Source organism: Polyodon spathula, chromosome 7, assembly GCF_017654505.1.
Source record: "Polyodon spathula isolate WHYD16114869_AA chromosome 7, ASM1765450v1, whole genome shotgun sequence".
Classification (NCBI taxonomy): Eukaryota; Metazoa; Chordata; class Actinopteri; order Acipenseriformes; family Polyodontidae; genus Polyodon; species Polyodon spathula.
This window is the reverse complement of record NC_054540.1, coordinates 40,882,475-40,903,134: the sequence shown is the minus strand read 5'-3', so window position 1 is coordinate 40,903,134 and position 20,660 is coordinate 40,882,475. Positions and strand designations below refer to the sequence as shown.

Here is a 20,660-nt window from a genome sequence, read left to right as displayed (position 1 = left end):
GCTGTCGCTTCCACTCGCTGTCGCTGGGAAGACTGCCTCGTTTAACTGCGTTGTTCTGCTGTGCTGTCGGCTCCTCCCCTCGCCCGTGTCTCAGAACGCCGCTGAATTTGAATCAGCTGCTCCGAGTTTCAGCTTGTTTGTTATCAGAAAAACACACGCGGCTGTGTTTCCCCAATGTCCTCTGTTTTCTGATTAAAGCAATTCAAGATGCAATTTCTCCTTTCTGCTTCGAAACTGCTCTGTACTTTTCCACGCTGTACTTCGCCCACTCGCTGTCGCTTCCACTCGCTGTCGCTGGGAAGACTGCCTCGTTTAACTGCGTTGTTCTGCTGTACCAAGCTTCCGGATGAAGGACGAAGCTTCCGAGCCCCTTTAAGAAACTGCACTGCCAGGAAATGTGCCTCCAGGGACACAAAGTCAAATTTTTAATGGCACACTGATATTGCTGCCAGGTATACTTTCAAAGTGGACGCTGATTTCCCTGCGTCAAACAGGTGTTGTAAGGAGGTCTCAAATCTCATATCTTGGGCAAGTCACTAGATCGTGACCTTCAGCAAGGCACCAGTCTTGGAGACTGTAGTGTTTCTACTACTGCATCTGGCAAACCTCGTCTGAATAGACGGCTCCATTCAATGGCCAGACCCACAGTTGGAGCTGGGCTGGGTTCGGATACCATAATAGCCCTTCCACTTGGTTCAGGAGGTCCTTGCGAGCTGCCACGGCTCATCCGACAATGTGTCAGAGGAGAGCAAACCAGGGGCATCTCAGCCATCTGGGTGCAACCAGCAGAACCTGTGCTCTCTCCACCCTGATCCTCTCTAGCGTCAGGTATTAATGGTAGAGAACACTTACAACAGCCCCAGTGGCAATGGGTGAGCTAGCGCATCTACTCCCAGGGGACCCCAGTCCCTCTCCATGGAGAACCATAGGGGGCAACAAGTGGACTCGGCTGTGGCAAAGAGGTTGACTCGTGCCGGCCGAAACCTCTCCCAAGTCTGTTCCACCACTTGAGGATTCAGGCTCCACTCCGAGCTGTCTGGAGCTCCTCTGGACAGGAGGTCTGCTGCCCTGTTGTCCACACCGGGGAGGTGAACTGCCCTGATGGAACGCAAGTTTCTGTGCATCCAGGATAGGAGTCTGTGCGCTGATTTATGTCTGTCCGGACCAGCACGTTTGTGAGTTAATTGCTGGCGAAAGTGTAATAATGCCAGGCTCACTGCTTGCAGCTCTTGGGCATTGATGTGCACTTGCTGCCATGTCCCTTCCACTGTCCTCTTATTCCTCTCCTGTTCCAGACCGCTACCCAGCCCAGATTGGAGGCGTCTGTAGAGATCACTTCCCCTGTGAGGGGATCCGAGGGGAGATCCAAGGCACAGATTGACGGGACGGAGCCACCACTCCAGTGTCTTCCGACATTGTCTGGACACTCGCACCAGCTGGTACTGATCTCGGACCGGGTGTACCTTGAGCGTATTCACCCAGGCTTGAAGTGGGCGCATTCTTGGCAGCCCTAGTGGAAGGATTCTCTATGTGGCAGCCATCAGCCCCAACAACTTTTGATATAGTTTGACCTGTAGAAGAGCTCTCCAATGACCGAATCCTGTCTTCCGACAGTGAGGCAAGCATGCTCACAGAGTTCAGTTTGATCCCCAGGAACACTGTGGACAGACATGTCAGACAGTATGAAGTTGCTCTTCTGTTGATGTATTGAGAGCCCCAGCTTTGCCACATAATCTACGACCTGCTTTGTATGCGTCTCTGTGCGTGCTTTTGACGGTGTGCAAATCAACCAACCGTCCAGATAGTTTATCCGAATATCCCACAGCCTGAGTGGAGCCGGTGCTGCATCCATGCACTTTGAAAATGTACGGGGCACCAGTGAGGAGGCCAAATGGCAGCACGCAAAATTTGTATGCGTTGCCTTGAAAGGATATTTTCTAAGATATTTTCTGTGTGCAGGACGGATCGGGACGTGAAAGTAGGCATCTTGCAGGTTGATCGATGTGAACCAGTCGCCCGGTTGGACGGACTGGAGGATACGCTGTGCTGTCAACATGTTGAACTTCCTCTGCTTGAGGAACAAGTTGAGGACCCTGAGGTCCATAATTGGTCTGAAACCGCCTTCCCTTTTGGGCACCAGGAAGTACCTGTAGTAAAAGCCGCTGAGGGCATCGCTTGGACTTACCAAGCGTACAGCGTTCTTCCTTCGAAGACTGTCGATCTCCTGTTGAAGGAGTATCGCTCTCGCTGGTTCGACGGTGGTGCGGAGCACACCCTTGAAGGGTGGCGGACCTATGCGGAACTGAAAAGCGTATCCGTGTCTCATTGTTGAAGCACCCAGGAGTCCAGGGTGCAGCCTTCCTATGGGTCGTTGCCGTTGGTCAGTCCGGTTGTGGGGGGGGTTTGGTATCTCCCTTGGGTTTGGGAGGGGGTGAGTCTTTCTTAGGCCCTGGCCTCGGTCTCCAGCCGGAGAACCAGTTGCTCCTGGCCTGCGGTGGTCCCCTGCCGCTGGGCCTTCCTCTGCCTCTGCCTGCTTGTCTATTCTGGGGTGGAGGGCAATGTTCAGACCCTTTTACCCCGGCAGGCTGCCCGTGGCACCCTGGGCGCAGAAGGTAAGCCGGAAGGTGCGAAAACTTGGAGGTGACCTCCGTGGACTTGTGGGACCTCATAAGGCTTACATCAATGGTTGCCCCAAAAGTCTGCCCCGGTGTAACACCTTCTTGGTCTCCATGACCTTGGCTTGTGTCAGCCACAAATGTCGGCAGGCGGCCACCAGCGCCGCCAGCGACATCCCTGATGCCTGACCTAACTCTCCTATTAGGTCGGTCATCACCTTAGCCACCGCTTGGAGCTCCCCCTGTGTCTGCCTGTGTAGCCCTCATCTGCAGTTTCTCTTCCAACTGATTCTGGTATTGCACCAGTATGACCATGGCATTTGCTGCTCGGGCCGACAGCACTGCCGATGCGTAAGCTTTTTTGAGCATCGCGTCTGTCATTCTGCAAGGCTTGGACGGATAGGTTGGGTCTTGCACCAAAACCGTGACCATGTCCCCGATAGTGGGGAATATGCCTAGCCCTGCTTCTTGGGCTCCTGCAGTATGAAGCAGAGACTCTGCTGTTCTGGAGGCTGAGGGTGCAGATGCTTGGTTGGTACAGGAGAAACAGGGAGGGCATGCTGTGAGTGCCCTTTCTGCTGATGGAAGCGGTTCCCCTTTCCCTCTTGTTCTGCCGGCCAGGGAACATCTGTGGCTGCAGCTGCATGCTGCATTAGGGCCTGGAACTCTTCCCTCTGCAACACGTATGGCAAGGGCGTTACGGAGCCTCCCACCGTGGCCTGCCCGATGGAGGTGGCTGGGTCCGAGACGTCCGATCTGGACGCAGATAAGGACAGCTTGCCTGGGCTAGGGGGTCTAGGCTGAGGGTATGGGGAACGAGACTGTGGGCTGGAACTGGCCGGTGGTAGGGGGCAGCCTGCCCTGAGATTTCAATAGGGTCTCCAGCATGGTCTGCTGAGCACTTACTGTCCCTTGGGGAAGTGGAAGAGGAGTGGTGCCTGCGCGGCGACCGCCTGTCCCCTGGTGAGCGTCCCTTAGAGTGGTACTGCCTCAGCGATGACTATCTCAACCCCCTTGACAGGTGTCTGCGCCTCTGTACCGGTGGTGCGGTAGGGGATGGTGACCCAGACGAGCGCGAGAGCTCCCTGGTCACTGTAGCAGGGGGTGTCCTGGATGACCTCTGCAGAGGCTCTTGGACCACTGATCTCATTCTCCTTGGTTGGAGGAAAGAGAAAGAGAAAGAGACTCTGCTGGGGATAGGGCTGCTCTCCGTCACTTAGTTCTCCTCGAGAACTTCCGACATGGAGAGCAGTCCAGCTCACCTGCCAGTGCCTTGGCTGCGTGTTCTGTCCCTAGGCACCTGGCGCAGGATCAATGTTCGTCCTGCCTGGGCAGCTTAGCTGAGCACCGGTCACACTGGTGGAAGCCAGCTGAAGACCCAGTCGACTGCACTAACATGTTTGCAGCTGTTTGTTTTTTTTTTTTTTTTTTTTTTAATTGTTGTGCTCAATGAGCAGCCTGCAGATGCGTTTATTTATTTATTTATTTTAAACGATGAGTCGGTGCTGAGATCGGAGTCGAGCTGTAGGTGGCGCCGAAGATGTTTATACCGATGCAGAGTCAATCGGAACTGTGTAGGCGCTGTTTTCTCAACCTCGCGATCATAGGGGGAAAACGTGGTCGATACCGGGATATGCAGCCGATTCAATCGACCTGGTCGCCGTTGGCAAGCGCAGCCGCGCTGTTTTTAATTTTTTTTTTTTTAGAGGACGACGCCCAGAACCCGCGGGGTCTCCTTCAGCATCAAAACAGCTTTCACACGGTGTAACAACTACACAAGGCCTTGTGTAGCGAAAAGAGCAATGGCCGCCACTAATCTCTTCAGAGGGGTCGAAACCAGCTCTAGCCAGAAAACTGACGCAAGAATAAAGCAAGGGCACTCTTTTAGACATGCTTGAGCATGATTTTTACCGTGAATTAGTCTTTACTTTGCAGATAAATCCAACAAATTAGCCAAATTTGGTACATAAAAGCAAACGCAATGTACGACCTGTCTCAGAGAGATGATAGAGAAAATGGCGATGTGCTACTGTGAGAACGTCCCTCTTCAGCAGGAGGTGGGCTGGACTTCCCCCCTCACAGCAGGGCCCTGATAGGGCAGCTTTTGTATATTTGCTCAGAGATTGATGGTCAGAGAAGCTCTTCCCATTCGGTAATGGTTGTCATTCGAATTGAAAGGGAACAAAATGTTAGAACTTGAAGCTACTGCACTAACAAGTAACTCCAATGCGGTAAGTGTTACAGAAACTTGGTTATCCGAGAGTGACGGAGACAAATATAATAATAGTGGGAATACACTTAGGACAAAGGAGGCAAAGAGTGGTAGAGCTATACATCAAAACAGTCTTGAAGCCCAAGTGTTAAATCTGGAAGAAAAAAACAAACACATAATCAATATGGGTCAGAATAATGGACAAAAATTCAAAGGGCATAATAATAGGGGCATGCTATAGACTGCCAAATTCAGGCAATGAGCAAAATATATAATTATACAATGACATTAGAAATGCTTGCAGCAAAGAAGCAGCCTATTAATGGGGGATTTCAACTTCCCCCATATAAAAAGGTAAAACCTGGTGGGGAGCATGACAGATGAAATTGAAATAGTGGAAATGACAAATGACTGCTTCCTAAAGCTATTTGTCAAGGCACCGTCTAGAGGGGAGGCATGCCTTGATTTAGTCTTTTCAAACAACTAAGACAGAATAACTAAAACAGAGTTCAGAGAACCACTGGCAAACTCAGACCAAAACATGGCCTCATTTGAAGTGCTGACTAAAGATATGTAAAGTAGTGACTAAAGCTAAGGTTTACAATTTTAGGAAGGTAAACTATGAAGGAATGAAACAGAACATAAGAACATAAGAAAGTTTACAAATGAGAGGAGGCCATTCGGCCCTTCTTGCTCGTTTGGTTGTTAATAGCTTATTGATCCCAAAATCTCATCAAGCAGCTTCTTGAAGGATCCCAGGGTGTCAGCTTCAACAACATTACTGGGGAGTTGATTCCAGACCCTCACAATTCTCTGTGTAAAAAAGTGCCTCCTATTTTCTGTTCTGAATGCCCCTTTGTCTAATCTCCATTTGTGACCCCTGGTCCTTGTTTCTTTTTTTTTCAGGCTGAAAAAGTCCCTTGGGTCGACACTGTCAATACCTTTTAGAGTTTTGAATGCTTGAATTAGGTCGCCACGTAGTCTTCTTTGTTCAAGACTAAACATATTCCATTCTTTTAGCCTGTCTGCATATGACATGCCTTTTAAAACTGGAATAATTGTGGTTGCTCTTCTTTGCACTCTTTCTAGAGCAGCAATATCTTTTTTATAGAGAGGTGACCAGAACTGAACACAATATTCAAAAAGAGGTCTTACTAATGCATTGTACAGTTTTAACATTACTTCCCTTGATTTAAATTCAACACTTTTCACAATGTATCCGAGCATCTTGTTAGCCTTTTTTATAGCTTCCCCACATTGTCTAGATGAAGACATTTCTGAGTCAACAAAAACTCCTAGGTCTTTTTCATAGATTCCTTCTCCAATTTCAGTATCTCCCATATGATACTTATAATGCACATTTTTATTTCCTGCGTGCAGTACCTTATACTTTTCTCTATTAAATGTAATTTGCCATGTGTCTGCCCAGTTCTGAATCTTGTCTAGATCATTTTGAATGACCTTTGCTGCTGCAACAGTGTTTGCCACTCCTCCTACTTTTGTGTCGTCTGCAAATTTAACAAGTTTGCTTACTATACCAGAATCTAAATCATTAATGTAGATTAGGAATAGCAGAGGACCTAATACTGATCCCTGTGGTACACCACTGGTTACCACACTCCATTCTGAGGTTTTTCTGTCTAATCAGTACTTTCTGTTTTCTATATGTTAACCACTCCCTAATCTATGTACATGTGTTTCCTTGAATCCCAACTGCGTTCAGTTTGAGAATTAATCTTTTGTGCGGGACTTTGTCAAAAGCTTTCTGGAAATCTAAATAAACCATGTCATATGCTTTGCAACTATCCATTATCGATGTTGCATCCTCAAAAAAATCAAGCAGGTTAGTTAGACACGCTCTCCCTTTCCTAAAACCATGTTGACTGTCTCCCAGGATACTGTTACCATATAGGTAATTTTCCATTTTGGATCTTATTATAGTTTCCATAAGTTTGCATATAATAGAAGTCAGGCTTACTGGTCTGTAGTTACCTGGTTCAGTTTTGTTTCCCTTTTTGTGGATCGGTATTACGTTTGCAATTTTCCAGTCTGTTGGTACCACCCCTGTGTCAAGAGACTGCTGCATGATCTTGGTTAGCGGTTTGTAAATTACTTCTTTCATTTTAAACTTTGAGTACTACTGGGAGGATCTCATCCGGCCCAGGGGATTTGTTTATTGTAAGAGCTCCTAGTCCCTTTAACACTTTTGCCTCAGTTATGCTAAAGTTATTTAAAACTGGATAGGAACTGGATGACATGTGGGGCATGTTGTCAGTATCTTCCTTTGTAAAAACTTGTGAAAAGTAATCATTTAATCTATTTGCTATTTTTTTTTCTTCATCTATGATTTTGCCATTTGCATCTCTTAAACATTTAATCTCCTCTTTGAATGTTCGCTTGCTGTTGTAAAATTGGAAAAACATTTTGGAATTGGTTTTAGCTCCCTTAGCAATGTTCATTTCTATTTCTCTCTTGGCCTTTCTAACTTCCTTTTTGACTTGCGTTTGCAGTTCTGTGTACTCTTTCTGCGTACTTTCTTTTTGGTCCTTTTTTAATGCTCTGTAAAGTGCCTTTCAACAGAAGTAGACTGGAGTAAAATAGAGAAAACATCCACAGAAAAAAAGGATGGCTATTTTTTTTAAATGTAGTACTAGAGGTGCAAAACAGTTACACCCCAAAAGTAGTCAAATCTGAATCTAAAACAAAATTGCCAAAATGGTTTAATAGATCAATTAAAAAAAAAAAAAAAAAAAAAAAGTGAAAAAAGGCACTTTACAGAGCATTTAAAAGGAACCAAAAACAAAATACACAGAAAGTGTACATAGAACTGCAAATGCAAGTCAAAAAATAAGTTAGAAAGGCCAAGAGAAAAACAAAGAAACACTGCTGGGCTAAAACCAGTTCCAAAAAGTTTTCCCAATATTACAGCAGCAAGAGAACATTCAGAAGAGGAGGTAATAAATGTCTAAGATACAAATGACAATCATAAACGAAGAGAAAAAATAGCAAATATCAAATGATTACATTTCACAGGTTTTTATAAAGGAGGATACGTACAGCATGCCCCACAAGTAAACATGTTCCTATCCAGTTTTAAATAACTTTAGTACAACAGAGGCAGAAGTACTAAAGGGACTAGGAGCTCTTAAAATAAACAAATCCCCTGGGTCGGATGAGATCCTCCCAATAGTACTCAAAGAAATGAAAGAAGTTATTTACAAACCACTAACTAAGATCATACAACAGTCTCTTGAAACGGGTTGTACCGACAGACTGGAGAATTGCAAACGTAATACTGATCCACAAAAAGGGAAACAAAACTGAACCAGGTAACTACAGACCAATAATCCCGACTTCTATATATGTAAACTTATGAAAACTATAAGATCTAAAATGGAAAATTACCTATATGGTAACAGTACCCAGGAGATAGTCAGCATGGTTTTAGGAAAGGGAGATCGTGTCTAACTAACCTGCTTGATTTTTTTTGAGGATGCAACATCGACAATGGATAATTGCAAAGCATATGACATGGTTTATTTAGATTTCCAGAAAGCTTTTGACAAAGTCCAGCATAAAAGATGAATCCTTTGCACCCATTTATTTCAGTGCTGTCAGGCACCCGGTCCAATTTATTTTCACACGTGCTGTTTAAAATATTTTATTTTTCCCCCCCCAGAGTAAAACAGGATTAAAAGGCATTGAATTGCAAAAGGACACTGTACTGTATCTCCAGCCAAGCACCACCCCTTGTTCACTGTATTTTTCACATACCTCTTTATAGATATGCATACTGCTAAATCCTCTCCTGATCACTTGTTTTAAATCACCAAACTCCTAAATAATGCGGTCCAAATCATTATTTTATTACTATAAAAAAGCTCTGCAAATGTCTGTGATATTCTCTGAGTGCTGGATGCAGAAGCAGCTATCTCCTTTGTTTATGTCCGCGTTATCTCTGTAATGCCTGGGGCTATGAGATACGCCCTTTTTTCTCGGCTTCGTCGGTCTCACTCGGAGCTCGGGGCAACTCTGCCAGCATGAACGTGTCTCTTTTCCGGCGAGAAAGGGAGAAAAAAAAACGCCTCTTTTTTGCTGATTCTGGACACCTTTTTGCAGAAAAAAAACAGGGTTAACGGCTAAATGGAAAGGGAAAATGGGAAAGGTCACTTTCAAAGATAGACCTTTCCTTTTAACATTACAGCTGGACCAAGGTATATGTGAAAAATGTTGAACGAGGGTTAAATTTCGGAAGGATCAGTAATACTAGGACTAAAACTTTACAATTTAGTTCAAGTAAGACACAATCTAGGAAAAATGTTAAAACTTTAAATAAAATCAAGTAAGTTACCTTTCAATCTATCTAGAATACTGTGTTCAGTTCTGGATATTGCTGCTCTAGAAAGAGTGCAAAGAAGAGCGACCAGAATTATCCTGGGTTTAAAAGGTATGTCATGTGCAGACAGGCTAAAAGAATTGAATCTATTCAAGGGTCTTTTTCAACATGAAAAAAGAAACAAGGACCAGGAGTCACAGATGGAGTTTAGATAAAGGGGCATTCGGAACAGAAAATAGGAGGCACTTTTTTACAAAGAGAATCGTGGGAATCTGGAACCAACTTCGCAGTAATGTTGTTGAAGCTGACACCCTGGGATCCTTCAAGAAGCTGCCTGATGAGACTCTGGGATCAGTAAGTTACTAACAACCAAATGGACAAGATGGGCCAGATGGCCTCCTCTCATTTGTAAACTTTATGTTCTTATGAAGGGTCTGGGAAGCTGCTGCCATCAAACCCAGACGTTTCTGGAACGTCACTAGCATGAGAGCTCTGTTGAGCTGAAAGAGCTCTAAATAGGCAGCTATTCTCTGCACTCTGCCGTCCGACAGAGTGAGCAGCATGGCCCTGGAGTCCAAGCACACTCCTAGATAAAAGGCTGTCAAAAGGCATGTGCTTGCTTCGCATGAATCACTGTCAGGCCTAACCGTTGAAGGTGGATGGTGACAAGTTCCGTGTGGGCCTCTGCTGGAGAGTGAGCACAAATAAGCCAGATTATTGAGCACTCTGATGCCTTTGAGTCTCAATGGGGCAAGGATAGCTTCTATGCACTTTGAGAAGGCACAGGGAGCTTGGGAGAGGCCAAATAGCAAGACACAGAACTCGTACCCTGCTCTCTGAAAGGTGAACAGAGGTTGAGGATCGGCCACCATCCTACTTGGGCACTCGGAGATAACCCAAATGGAGGGGGTCTATCATGCAAATAGCCGGTTTTTGCAGCGGCATCCTATGCAGTCATGCCCCAAAAGGGCGGGGGGACTGTCTCTCGACAGAAACTGACCAGGTACGTTGGGATCATGATCCCAAAGTGAGGCCTCATATTGTGCTAGATCGGTAACTCTACTCCTAGCATGGACGTTGTTACTTGGAACGAGTTATAAATTGACTACTGAGCGTCATGAGAACGGTTGGGTACGTAGTACGGTACTAATTTTATATAATGATAGAAAATCTCGTACGTCAAGTTTACGGGCTTCCTGTTTGCGTACCCCTAGTTTGCTGAATTGTGATCTTGACCAAAAAAAAGGTCTATGTTAAGGATTAGTGAAGTAACGTCAGTAGATCTTTGTATTCAGTGTTTGGACAACCTTTTATTCCAATCAAAATGACTACTTTCAAGATTAAATATTTCCATCTGATATATTCTCAGTTGCATTTGTTGAACAAAACGAAGGACTAGTGTCTCCCAGGTACATTGAAAAATAAGCAACTAGGCTTTCACTGAATTCACCGGTTCTAGTAAGAACATAAGAAACAATAAGAACATAAGAAAGTTAAGAAAGTGTACAAACGAGAGGGGGCCATTCAGCCCATCTTGCTCGTTTGGTTGTTAGTAGCTTATTGATCCCAAAATCTCATCAAGCAGCTTCTTGAAGGATCCCAGGGTGTCAGCTTCAACAACATTACTGGGGAGTTGATTCCAGACCCTCACAATTCTCTGTGTAAAAAAGTGCCTCCTATTTTCTGTTCTGAATGCCCCTTTTTCTAAACTCCATTTGTGACCCCTGGTCCTTGTTTCTTTTTTCAGGCTGAAAAAGTCCCTTGGGTCGACACTGTCAATACCTTTTAGAATTTTGAATGCTTGAATTAGGTCCATAGTCTTCTTTGTTCAAGACTGCATTCTTTTAGCCTGTCTGCATATGACATGCCTTTTAAGCCTGGAATAATTCTGGTCCGCAGCAATATCCTTTTTTATAGTGAGGTGACCAGAACTGAACACAATATCCAAGATGAGGTCTGCATTGTACAGTTTTAACATTACTTCCCTTGATTTAAATTCAACACTTTTCACAGTATCCGAGTATCTTGTTAGCCTTTTTTTATAGCTTCCCCACATTGTCTAGATGAAGACATTTCTGAGTCAACAAAAACTCCTAGGTCTTTTTCATAGATTCCTTCTCCAATTTCACTATCTCCCATATGATATTTATAATGTACATTTTTATTTTCCCGCGTGCAGTACCTTACACTTTTCTCTATTAAATGTCATTTGCCATGTGTCTGCCCAGTTCTGAATCTTGTCTAGATCATTTTGAATGACCTTTGCTGCTGCAACAGTGTTTGCCACTCCTCCTACAATTGTGTCGTCTGCAAAATGAGACCATGTTGTGGTCTGAGTTTGCCAGTGGTTCTCTGACCTCTGTTTTAGTTATTCTGTCTTCGTTATTTGAAAAGACTAAATCAAGGCATGCCTCCCCTCTAGTCGGTGCCTTGACAAATTGTGTTAGGAAGCAGTCATTTGTCATTTCCACCATTTCTATTTCATCCTTCGTGCTACCCACCGGGTTTTCCCATTTTATATGGGGGAAGTTGAAATCCCCCATTAGTATGGCTTCTCCTTTGCTACACACATTTCTAATGTCATTGTATAACAGATTATTTTGCTCACCGTCTGAATCTGGCGGTCTATAGCATGCTCCTATTATTATGCCTTTTTGAATTTTTGTCTGTTATTCTGACCCATATTGATTCGGTTTTATTTTCTTTGTCCAGGTTTAACACCTGGGCTTCAAGACTGTTTCTTATGTATAGCGCTACCCCTCCACCTCTTCTGTCCTGCCTGTCTTTCCTATACAGTGTATACCCACAAATATTATATTCGTCCCCATCACTCTCAGACAACCAAGTTTCTGTAACACCTATCACATCATAGTTACCTGTTAGTGCAGTAGCTTCAAGTTCTAAATTTTGTTTCTGATACTTCTAGCATTTAGATAAATACATTTAATGGTTGTCTTACCTGAGTTGTTGTTCTTGTTTTGATGCGGTCTCCCTTCTGTTTTTTTTGTTGATTTCTCCCCCCTTCCTTTCTAGTTTAAATGCTCTTAAATGTTTCGTATCGTTTCACCAGAGACAAAGCATTAAGCCAACAAATGTTCCGACAAAAAAAAAAAAATACATGTGTGCTAGGAGGAGGAAGCGTGTCTTGTTTGCTGCATTTACAAAAAAATAAGAATATCTTAAGTTTTATTAAAAAAAGACATGTATTGACCCACGTGGCAGTTCTAGGTAGAACTGTTTATAACTATAATTTTTGCAATTCTGGCTATCAAACGCTGTCTGGATAGTTAATTAATATATTTAGGAAAAGTCAAAAACGGACACACACATACAGTTTATAACAGAAGTGTTATTAACATTTTAAATCCAAAATGGGCCTAATTGACCTACATGGCGGTTCTAGTATTAACTGCAGCAAGTAGCCAATGTGAACGGTAGTAAGCACACAGATGTCTATGGTGCACGGATGCCAATAGTCCAGACAAATGTAGCTTGGCCTGCAGCTTCTATCTCTGTGTGCAGGGTGGCAGAACCTACTAAAGCCTCCGTGGTGAGCAGCCACAGGCTGGTTCTGAACATCACCTCTGGCAGCAGGCACAGCCGGCTGGGAAAGCCAAAGCTGCCTACGTGCAACTACCAGTGCAGCCAGGTTCCTACCCACAGTCTGCATGTTTAGTTTGGACACACGGAGCAGGTTTTTCTTAACTCATTCAACTGTTGAGGTGAGGGCCCGTGGTTCTCAGAAAGGGACCTCAGCAAACGGCACTGGTAGGGTATCAGGATGCTATTATAATTGCCTAACCATATGGCAAACGCACCGGCTGAAGGTGCGAATAAGGAACAGTCAGAAACCCAGCACTGGTTGTTGGGACAGGCAGCATCCTTGGACTGGAGCACTAAATTAGGCACCTGGACCAAGGCGGCTGTAGAAGCCTCCACTGGAGGAAATTATGTACCCTATATCCATCCATCAACAGGGAAACAGGAAGATCCCAGGAAGACTGGATTTCAAAAAGAAAATACTGGGGGTGCACTGGGGTGGACACTGGAGAGATGGGAAGCACATCAAAGATGAACTGCCTTGTTTTGCCTTCTGTAGGCCAGGCCACTTGCAAAATTGCAATCACCCTCTTGTCAGCAGCAGAATCTTTGCCGACAGGGAGAGCTTAACTGCAGGTATGCGCTGTCAGACTTAACGTCGTCAGCCAGTCTTGAATGGAAAAATAATGTAGAGATCTGTGAGCGCAGTACCTTTGTGCCCTAGTCCGACTCCTGTAACTTCTCACCTTGATCTCCTGGCTGTAGACACGCCGACTCTCTTGGTCAGGGGGGGGGGCTAGGTGGGAAGGCTCCTGGTCAATGTACTGGCCCTCCCGCAGCCGTTCCTGGCATGTGTCCAGATCTCGCAGGAGGCGGTCCTTCTCTGCCATCCAGCCCTTTTCATTGGCTCGCCCCTCAAACTTTAGTTGCAGGAAGTCCTTGGTGCTCTCGTACAGTAGGGTCTGAGTCCGATGTAACCTTGAGAAGGAGGAGATAGGAGATTCAAGTCTGCAAGCACTGGGAGACAGAGATCACAGTTTTGGTCACCAGACTTTTACACTAATGTCAGTTATTCATCTGCACCCTTGAAATAGTACCCATATTCAGGAAACTACAAAACAAATAAAACACAGGAACAAAACAAAGGTTTTAAACATAACTGCAAATAAACTGAACACAATATAACACCCACATAAATGGCTGTCACATACTACCTGAAAGTTTTGTTGAAAAATATTTATGTTTGGGCAAATTAACCCTTTGCAGTCTGTTTATTCAGCGCTTGTCAGGCGCGTTAGGTACAATTTATTTTTACATGCACTGTTTATTTTACACGCGCCATTTAAAACAGGTTTAAAAGGCACTAAATCGCAAAAGGATACTCAATACTGTATCTCCAGCCAAGCCCCACCCCTTTCACGTATTTTTCACGTAATTCTTTATAAACGTGCATATTGATAAATCCTCTCCTGATCACTCGTTTTATCACCAAACTCCTCAATAATGCGATCCAAGTCATTATTTTGCTACTATAACATCTCAAAGCTCTGCAAATGTCTGTGATATTCTTTCCGCTCTGGATGCAGAAGCAGCTATCTCCTTTGTTTTATGTCCGTGCTATCTCTGTGGTGCATGGTGCTATCAGCGCCCCTTTTTTTCCAGCTTCATTCGACTCCTATCGGTCTCATTTGCCGATTGAAAGGTTTTCTTGGCTTTTTCCAGAGAAACGACTAGAGACCTGTGCTTTACGTCTTTTTTATGATGTCGGACAGGGTCCAACATTGGACTGGAAAGGGCAAATTGTAATGTCGGACCAGGTCCGACATAGGACCGCAAAGGGTTAAAAGACATTGTTTCACCCGAGTGATTGTAATGACAATACAAGTTTATTCTCAGGGTCTTTATAAACAAAATAAATCACAATAAATATTTATAAATAAAATAGTCCATTTAATTATTATCAGTAATAAGGAAAATAAAACGTACCTGATAAATTTAGTTAATGAAATGTAGTTAATACTAATCTGCTCGTATCCACTCGTTTCTTGGTATTTATAAATGTTGTAAAAACATATATATTAAAAACGAGCCAGAATAGATGCTGTAATATGACTATAAATCAAATATCGGATTTACAGCGTTTTCTTTTTTCTTAGCTGTAAACAAGTTCTTATGACATATCATGTTTTTGCCTGCTGATGAAAATGTCTCTGCCCTTTAAAAATGAAATTATATATACACTGAACGAAAATAAACACAGCATGTAAAGTTTTGGTCCCATGTTTCATGAGCTGAAATAAAAAATCCCAGAAATTTTCCATATGCACAAAAAGTTTATTTCTCTCAAATTTTGGCCACAAATTTGTTTACATCCATGTAGTGAACTTTTCTCCTTTGCCAAGATAATCCATCCACCTATGGACAGGTGTGGCATATCAAGAAGCTGATTAAACAGCATGATCATTACACAGGTGCACCTTCTGCTGAGGACAATAAAAGGCCACTCTAAAATATGCAGTTTTGTCACACAACACAATGCCACAGATGTCTCAAGTTTCGAGGGAGCGTGCAATTGGCATGCTGACAGCAGGAATGTCCACCAGAGCTGTTGCCAGAGAATTGAATGTTCATTTCTCTACCATAAGCCGCCTCCAACGTCGTTTTAGAGAATTTGGCAGTACGTCCAACCGGCCTCACAACTGCAGACTACATGTAACCACGCCAGCCCAGGACCTCCACATCCGACTTCTTCACCTGAGGGATCGTCCGAGACCAGCTACCCGGACAACTGATGAAACTGTGGGTTTGCACAACTGAAGAATTTCTTCGATGGCCACTGGCATGCTGGAGAAGTGTGCTCTTCACGGATGAATCCCGGTTTCAACTGTACCGTGCAGATGGCAGACAACGTGTACGGCGTAGTGTGGGCGAGCGGTTTGCTGATGTCAACGTTGTGAACAGAGTGCTCCATGGTGGCAGTGGGGTTATGGTATGGGCAGGCATAAGCTACGGACAACGAATACAATTGCATTTTATCAATGGCAATTTGAATGCAAATACCGTGACAAGATCCTGAGGCCCATTGTCATGCCATTCATTCGTGGCAATTACCTCATGTTTCAGCATGATAATGCACGGCCCCATGTCGCAAGGATCTGTACACAATTTGTGGAAGCTGAAAATGTCACAGTTCTTCCATGGCCTGCATACTCACCAGACATGTCACCCACTGAGCTTGTTTTAGATGCTCTGGATCAACGTATACGACAGCGTGTTCCAGTTCCCGCCAATATCCAACAACTTCGCACAGCCATTGAAGAGGAGAGGGACAACCTTCCACAGGCCACAATCAACAGCCTTAAAAACTCTATGTGAAGGAGATGTGTCAAGCTGCATGAGGCAAATGGTGGTCACACCAGATACTGACTGGTTTTCTGATACACGCCCCTACCTTTTTTTTTTTTTAAAGGTATCTGTGACCAACAGATGCATATCTACTTGGAGAAAAGATCCTCAAGCAGGTTCAGAAGCATTTAAACTAGAAAGGAAGGGGGGAGAAATCAACAGAAAAACAGAAGGGAGACCGCATCAAAACAAGGACAACAACTCAGGTAAGACAACCATTAAATGTATTTATATAAATGCTAGAAGTATCCGAAATAAAATTCTAGAACTTGAAGCTACTGCACTAACAAGTAACTATGATGTGATAGGTGTTACAAAAACTTAGTTTTCTGAGAGTGATGGGGACGAATATAATATTTGTGGGCATACACTGTATAGGAAAGACAGGCAGGACAGAAGAGGAGGGGTAGTGCTACACATAAGAAACAGTCTTGAAGCCCAGGTGTTAAACCTGGACAAAGAAAACAAAGCCGAATCAATATGGGTCAGAATAACGGACAAAAATTCAAAGGGCATAATAATAGGAGCATGCTATAGACCGCCAGATTCAGATGGTGAGCAAAATAATCTGTTATACAATGACATTAGAAATGCGTGTAGCAAAGAAGCAGCCATACTAATGGGGGATTTCAACTTCCCCCATATAAAATGGGAAAACCCGGTGGGTAGCACGATGGATGAAATTGAAATGGTGGAAATGACAAATGACTGTTTCCTAACACAACTTGTCAAGGCACCGACTAGAGGGGAGGCATGCCTTGATTTAGTCTTTTCAAATAACGAAGACAGAACAACTAAAACAGAGGTTAGAGAACCACTAGCAAACTCAGACCACAACATGGTCTCATTTGAAATATTTTTTAAAACCCCCAAAGTAATGACTAAAGCTAATGTTTACAATTTTAGAAAAGCAAACTATGAAGGTATGAAACAGAGACTAACAGAAGTAGATTGGAGTAAAATAGAGAAAACATCCACAGAAAAAGGATGGCTGTTTTTCAGAAATGTAGTACTAGAGGCACAAAACAATTACATCCCTAAAGTAGACAAATCTAAAGGTAAAACTAAATTGCCAAAATGGCTTAATAGATCAATTAAAAAAAATATTCAGTGAAAAAAGACACTTTACAGAGCGTTAAAAAGGGACCAAAAACAAAGTACACAGAAAGAGTACATGGAACTGCAAACGCAAGTCAAAAAGGAAGTTAGAAAGGCCAAGAGAGAAATAGAAATGAACACTGCTAAGGGAGCTAAAACCAATTCCAAAATGTTTTTCCAATATTGCAACAGCAAGAGAACATTCAAAGAGGAGATTAAATGTCTAAGAGATACAAGTGGCAAAATCGTAGATGAAGAAAAAAAAAAGCAAATATATTAAATGATTACTTTTCACAAGTTTTTACAAAGGAGGATTTGGACAACATGCCCCACATGTCATCCAGTGCCTATCCAGTTTTAAATAACTTTAGCATAACCGAGGCAGAAGTGTTAAAGGGACTAGGAGCTCTTAAAAATAAACAAATCCCCTGGGCCGGATGAGAGCCTCCCAATAGTACTCAAAGAAATGAAATAAGTTATTTACAAACCGCTAACCAAGATCATGCAACAGTCTCTGACACAGGGATGGTACCGACAGACTGGAAAATTGCAAATGTAATACCGATCCACAAAAAGGGAAACAAAACTGAACCAGGTAACTACAGACCAGTAAGCCTGACTTCTATTATATGCAAACTTATGGAAACTATAATAAGATCCAAAATGGAAAAGTACCTATATGGTAACAAGGTGCTGGGAGACAGTCAACATGGTTTTAGGAAAGGGAGATGATGTCTAACTAACTTGCTTGATTTTTTTGAGGATGCAACATCGATAATGGAAACCTCAGAAATGGAGTGTGGTAACCAGTGGAGTAACACAGGGATCAGTATTAGGTCCTCTGCTATTCCTAATCTACATTAATGATTTAGATTCTGGTATAGTAAGCAAACTTGTTAAATTTGCAGACGACACAAAAGTAGGAGGAGTGGCAAACACTGTTGCAGCAGCAAAGGTCATTCAAAATGATCTAGACAAGATTCAGAACTGGGCAGACACATGGCAAATGACATTTAATAGAGAAAAGTGTAAGGTACTGCACGCAGGAAATAAAAATGTGCATTATAAATATCATATGGGAGATACTGAAATTGGAGAAGGAATCTATGAAAAAGACCTAGGAGTTTTTGTTGACTCAGAAATGTCTTCATCTAGACAATGTGGGGAAGCTATAAAAAAGGCCAACAAGATGCTCGGATACATTGTGAAAAGTGTTGAATTTAAATCAAGGGAAGTAATGTTAAAACTGTACAATGCATTAGTAAGACCTCTTCTTGAATATTGTGTTCAGTTCTGGTCACCTCGCTATAAAAAAGATATTGGTGCTCTAGAAAGAGTGCAAAGAAGAGCGACCAGAATTATTCCGGGTTTAAAAGGCATGTCATATGCAGACAGGCTAAAAGAACTGAATCTGTTCAGTCTTGAACAAAGAAGACTACGCAGCGACCTAATTCAAGCATTCAAAATACTAAAAGGTATTGACAATGTCGACCCAAGGGACTTTCTCGACCTGAAAAAAGAAACAAGGACCAGGGGTCACAAATGGAGATTAGACAGAGGGGCATTCAGAACAGAAAATAGGAGGCACTTTTTTACACAGAGAATCGTGAGGGTCTGGAATCAACTCCCCAGTAATGTTGTTGAAGCTGACACCCTGGGATCCTTCAAGAAGCTGCTTGATGAGATTCTGGGATCAATAAGCTACTAACAACCAAATGAGCAAGATGGGCCGAATGGCCTCCTCTTGTTTGTAACCTTTCTTATTTTCTTATGTTCTAAAATATGGAGCTCATTAAAGAAACTGAAAAGGTAGCCCACTTTGTTACAAATCTGAAACCTGAGGTAAAAGATTTCTACTCTTTTGTTTGAGGTTACTTGGTGAGTCCCTGATACAAAAGGTTCATTTTCAAGACTTTTGCTCCAAATTCAGGTTTGCTCATGAATGTTTTAGGAAATCAACTGTAAAATATTTGCAAACGACTATCTCAAGAGACAAGGTAGATGTGGAAAAGGGATCTAGAAGGGAGTTAGATTGCTCTAACAAAGCCAAGTAGGTTATCAACAGCTAAGCTGGAATGAAAACCAGAAGCATTTTGGCCCTCCATGACTTTAATTGCCTACCCTTGGTGTACAGTATAAATGAATGGATATTTTCTTCCCATTAACAGGTGGCTAGCCAGAACAACCCTATTGTTGACATGGAAAGGACAATTAAAAGGCGGCTTCCAAGGAGTGTACCAAAGACTTGACACTCTAATTGAACTCATGAAGCAGAGGAGTGATGTGTTTGCATCACCTTCCAAGAAAAAATGGATTCCCCTGAAAAGCTGGTGAAGAGGAGACTGCTTATGTTCAACCCAGTAAAAGTAAGCTAACAGTAAAATGTTAAACCCCAAAGGTTTAATTAACAGAACCAGAATCTCAAATGCAGGCTAGCCTTTTCCTTGCAATGATCTTCCCATAATGTTATGCATGTGGGGGGGGGTGTGTGTGTCTTGTGGCAGAGTGATTGTAAGTTAGTTTGGTGTGTTTGATGTTTGTGTGAGGAATGTGTGGAAGGTGCCTGGCGCTAATGAGGTGCGAATTGCCCAGTTAACTGCAGCACCGTATAAAAGGAGATTGGTTGGGAATGTTAGTTGGTGAGTGTGGTGCGGGCTCCAGTGTTTTGTGCAGTGGCGTTTGTTTTGTTTTCTGTTGGCCATCACTCTGTTTGTTTTCTTTATTATTTAATAAAAGTATTTTCATTTAACCAAGATCATAGTATCTTATAAGAATTGTCCACATTTATGGTCATGGAAATAAACTCAGTGAAGTGTTGCATTTGAATGTTGTTTAGTGTTTAGGTGCCACTAAATGAAACTGAGGAAATCAAGGCGGCTGAAATGGACAATGACACAATTTTAAGTTATGCCTTATAGTAGTGGGTTATGTTAGATGTAAAACAAAACCTAATGTGCAAATTATCAGAAAGGGCTAATTCTACATTTAGGTCTACAGCTAAACAATATACCCCATTGAATTCATAACAATGATTTTCATTCTCACAGGTGGTGAATGGCACCCACCTAATAAATTACATTGGGATCAAATACAGGAAGCCTTCCCTACAGTGGCTTGCAAAAGTATTGACCCCCCCCTTGGCATTTTTCCTATTTTGTTGCCTTACAACCTGGAATTAAAATGGATTTTTATTTGGATTTCATGTAATGGACATACACAAAACAGTCCAAATTGGTGAAGTGAAATGAAAAAAATAACTTGTTTCAAAAAATTCAAAAAAATAAATAACGGAAAAGTGGTGCGTGCATATGTATTCACCCCCTTTGCTATTAAGCCTCTAAATAAGATCTGGTGCAACCAATTACCTTCAGAAGTCACATAATAAGTTAAGTAAAGTCCACCTGTGTGCAATCTAAGTGTCAAATGATCTGTCACATGATCTCAGTATATATAC

The 20,660-nt window shown here is 42.9% G+C and overlaps 1 protein-coding gene across 1 annotated transcript in view; it reads right to left on the bottom strand.

Moving 5' to 3' along the window:
- ccdc77 (coiled-coil domain containing 77) overlaps window positions 1-20,660 on the bottom strand; it is a 122,480-nt gene that overhangs the window by 13,813 nt on the left and 88,007 nt on the right. Inside the window, exon 9 of the mRNA XM_041255492.1 lies at window positions 13,450-13,681. Within this exon, the coding sequence (XP_041111426.1) occupies window positions 13,450-13,681 (232 nt within the window). The remainder of the gene's footprint in view (window positions 1-13,449; window positions 13,682-20,660) is intronic.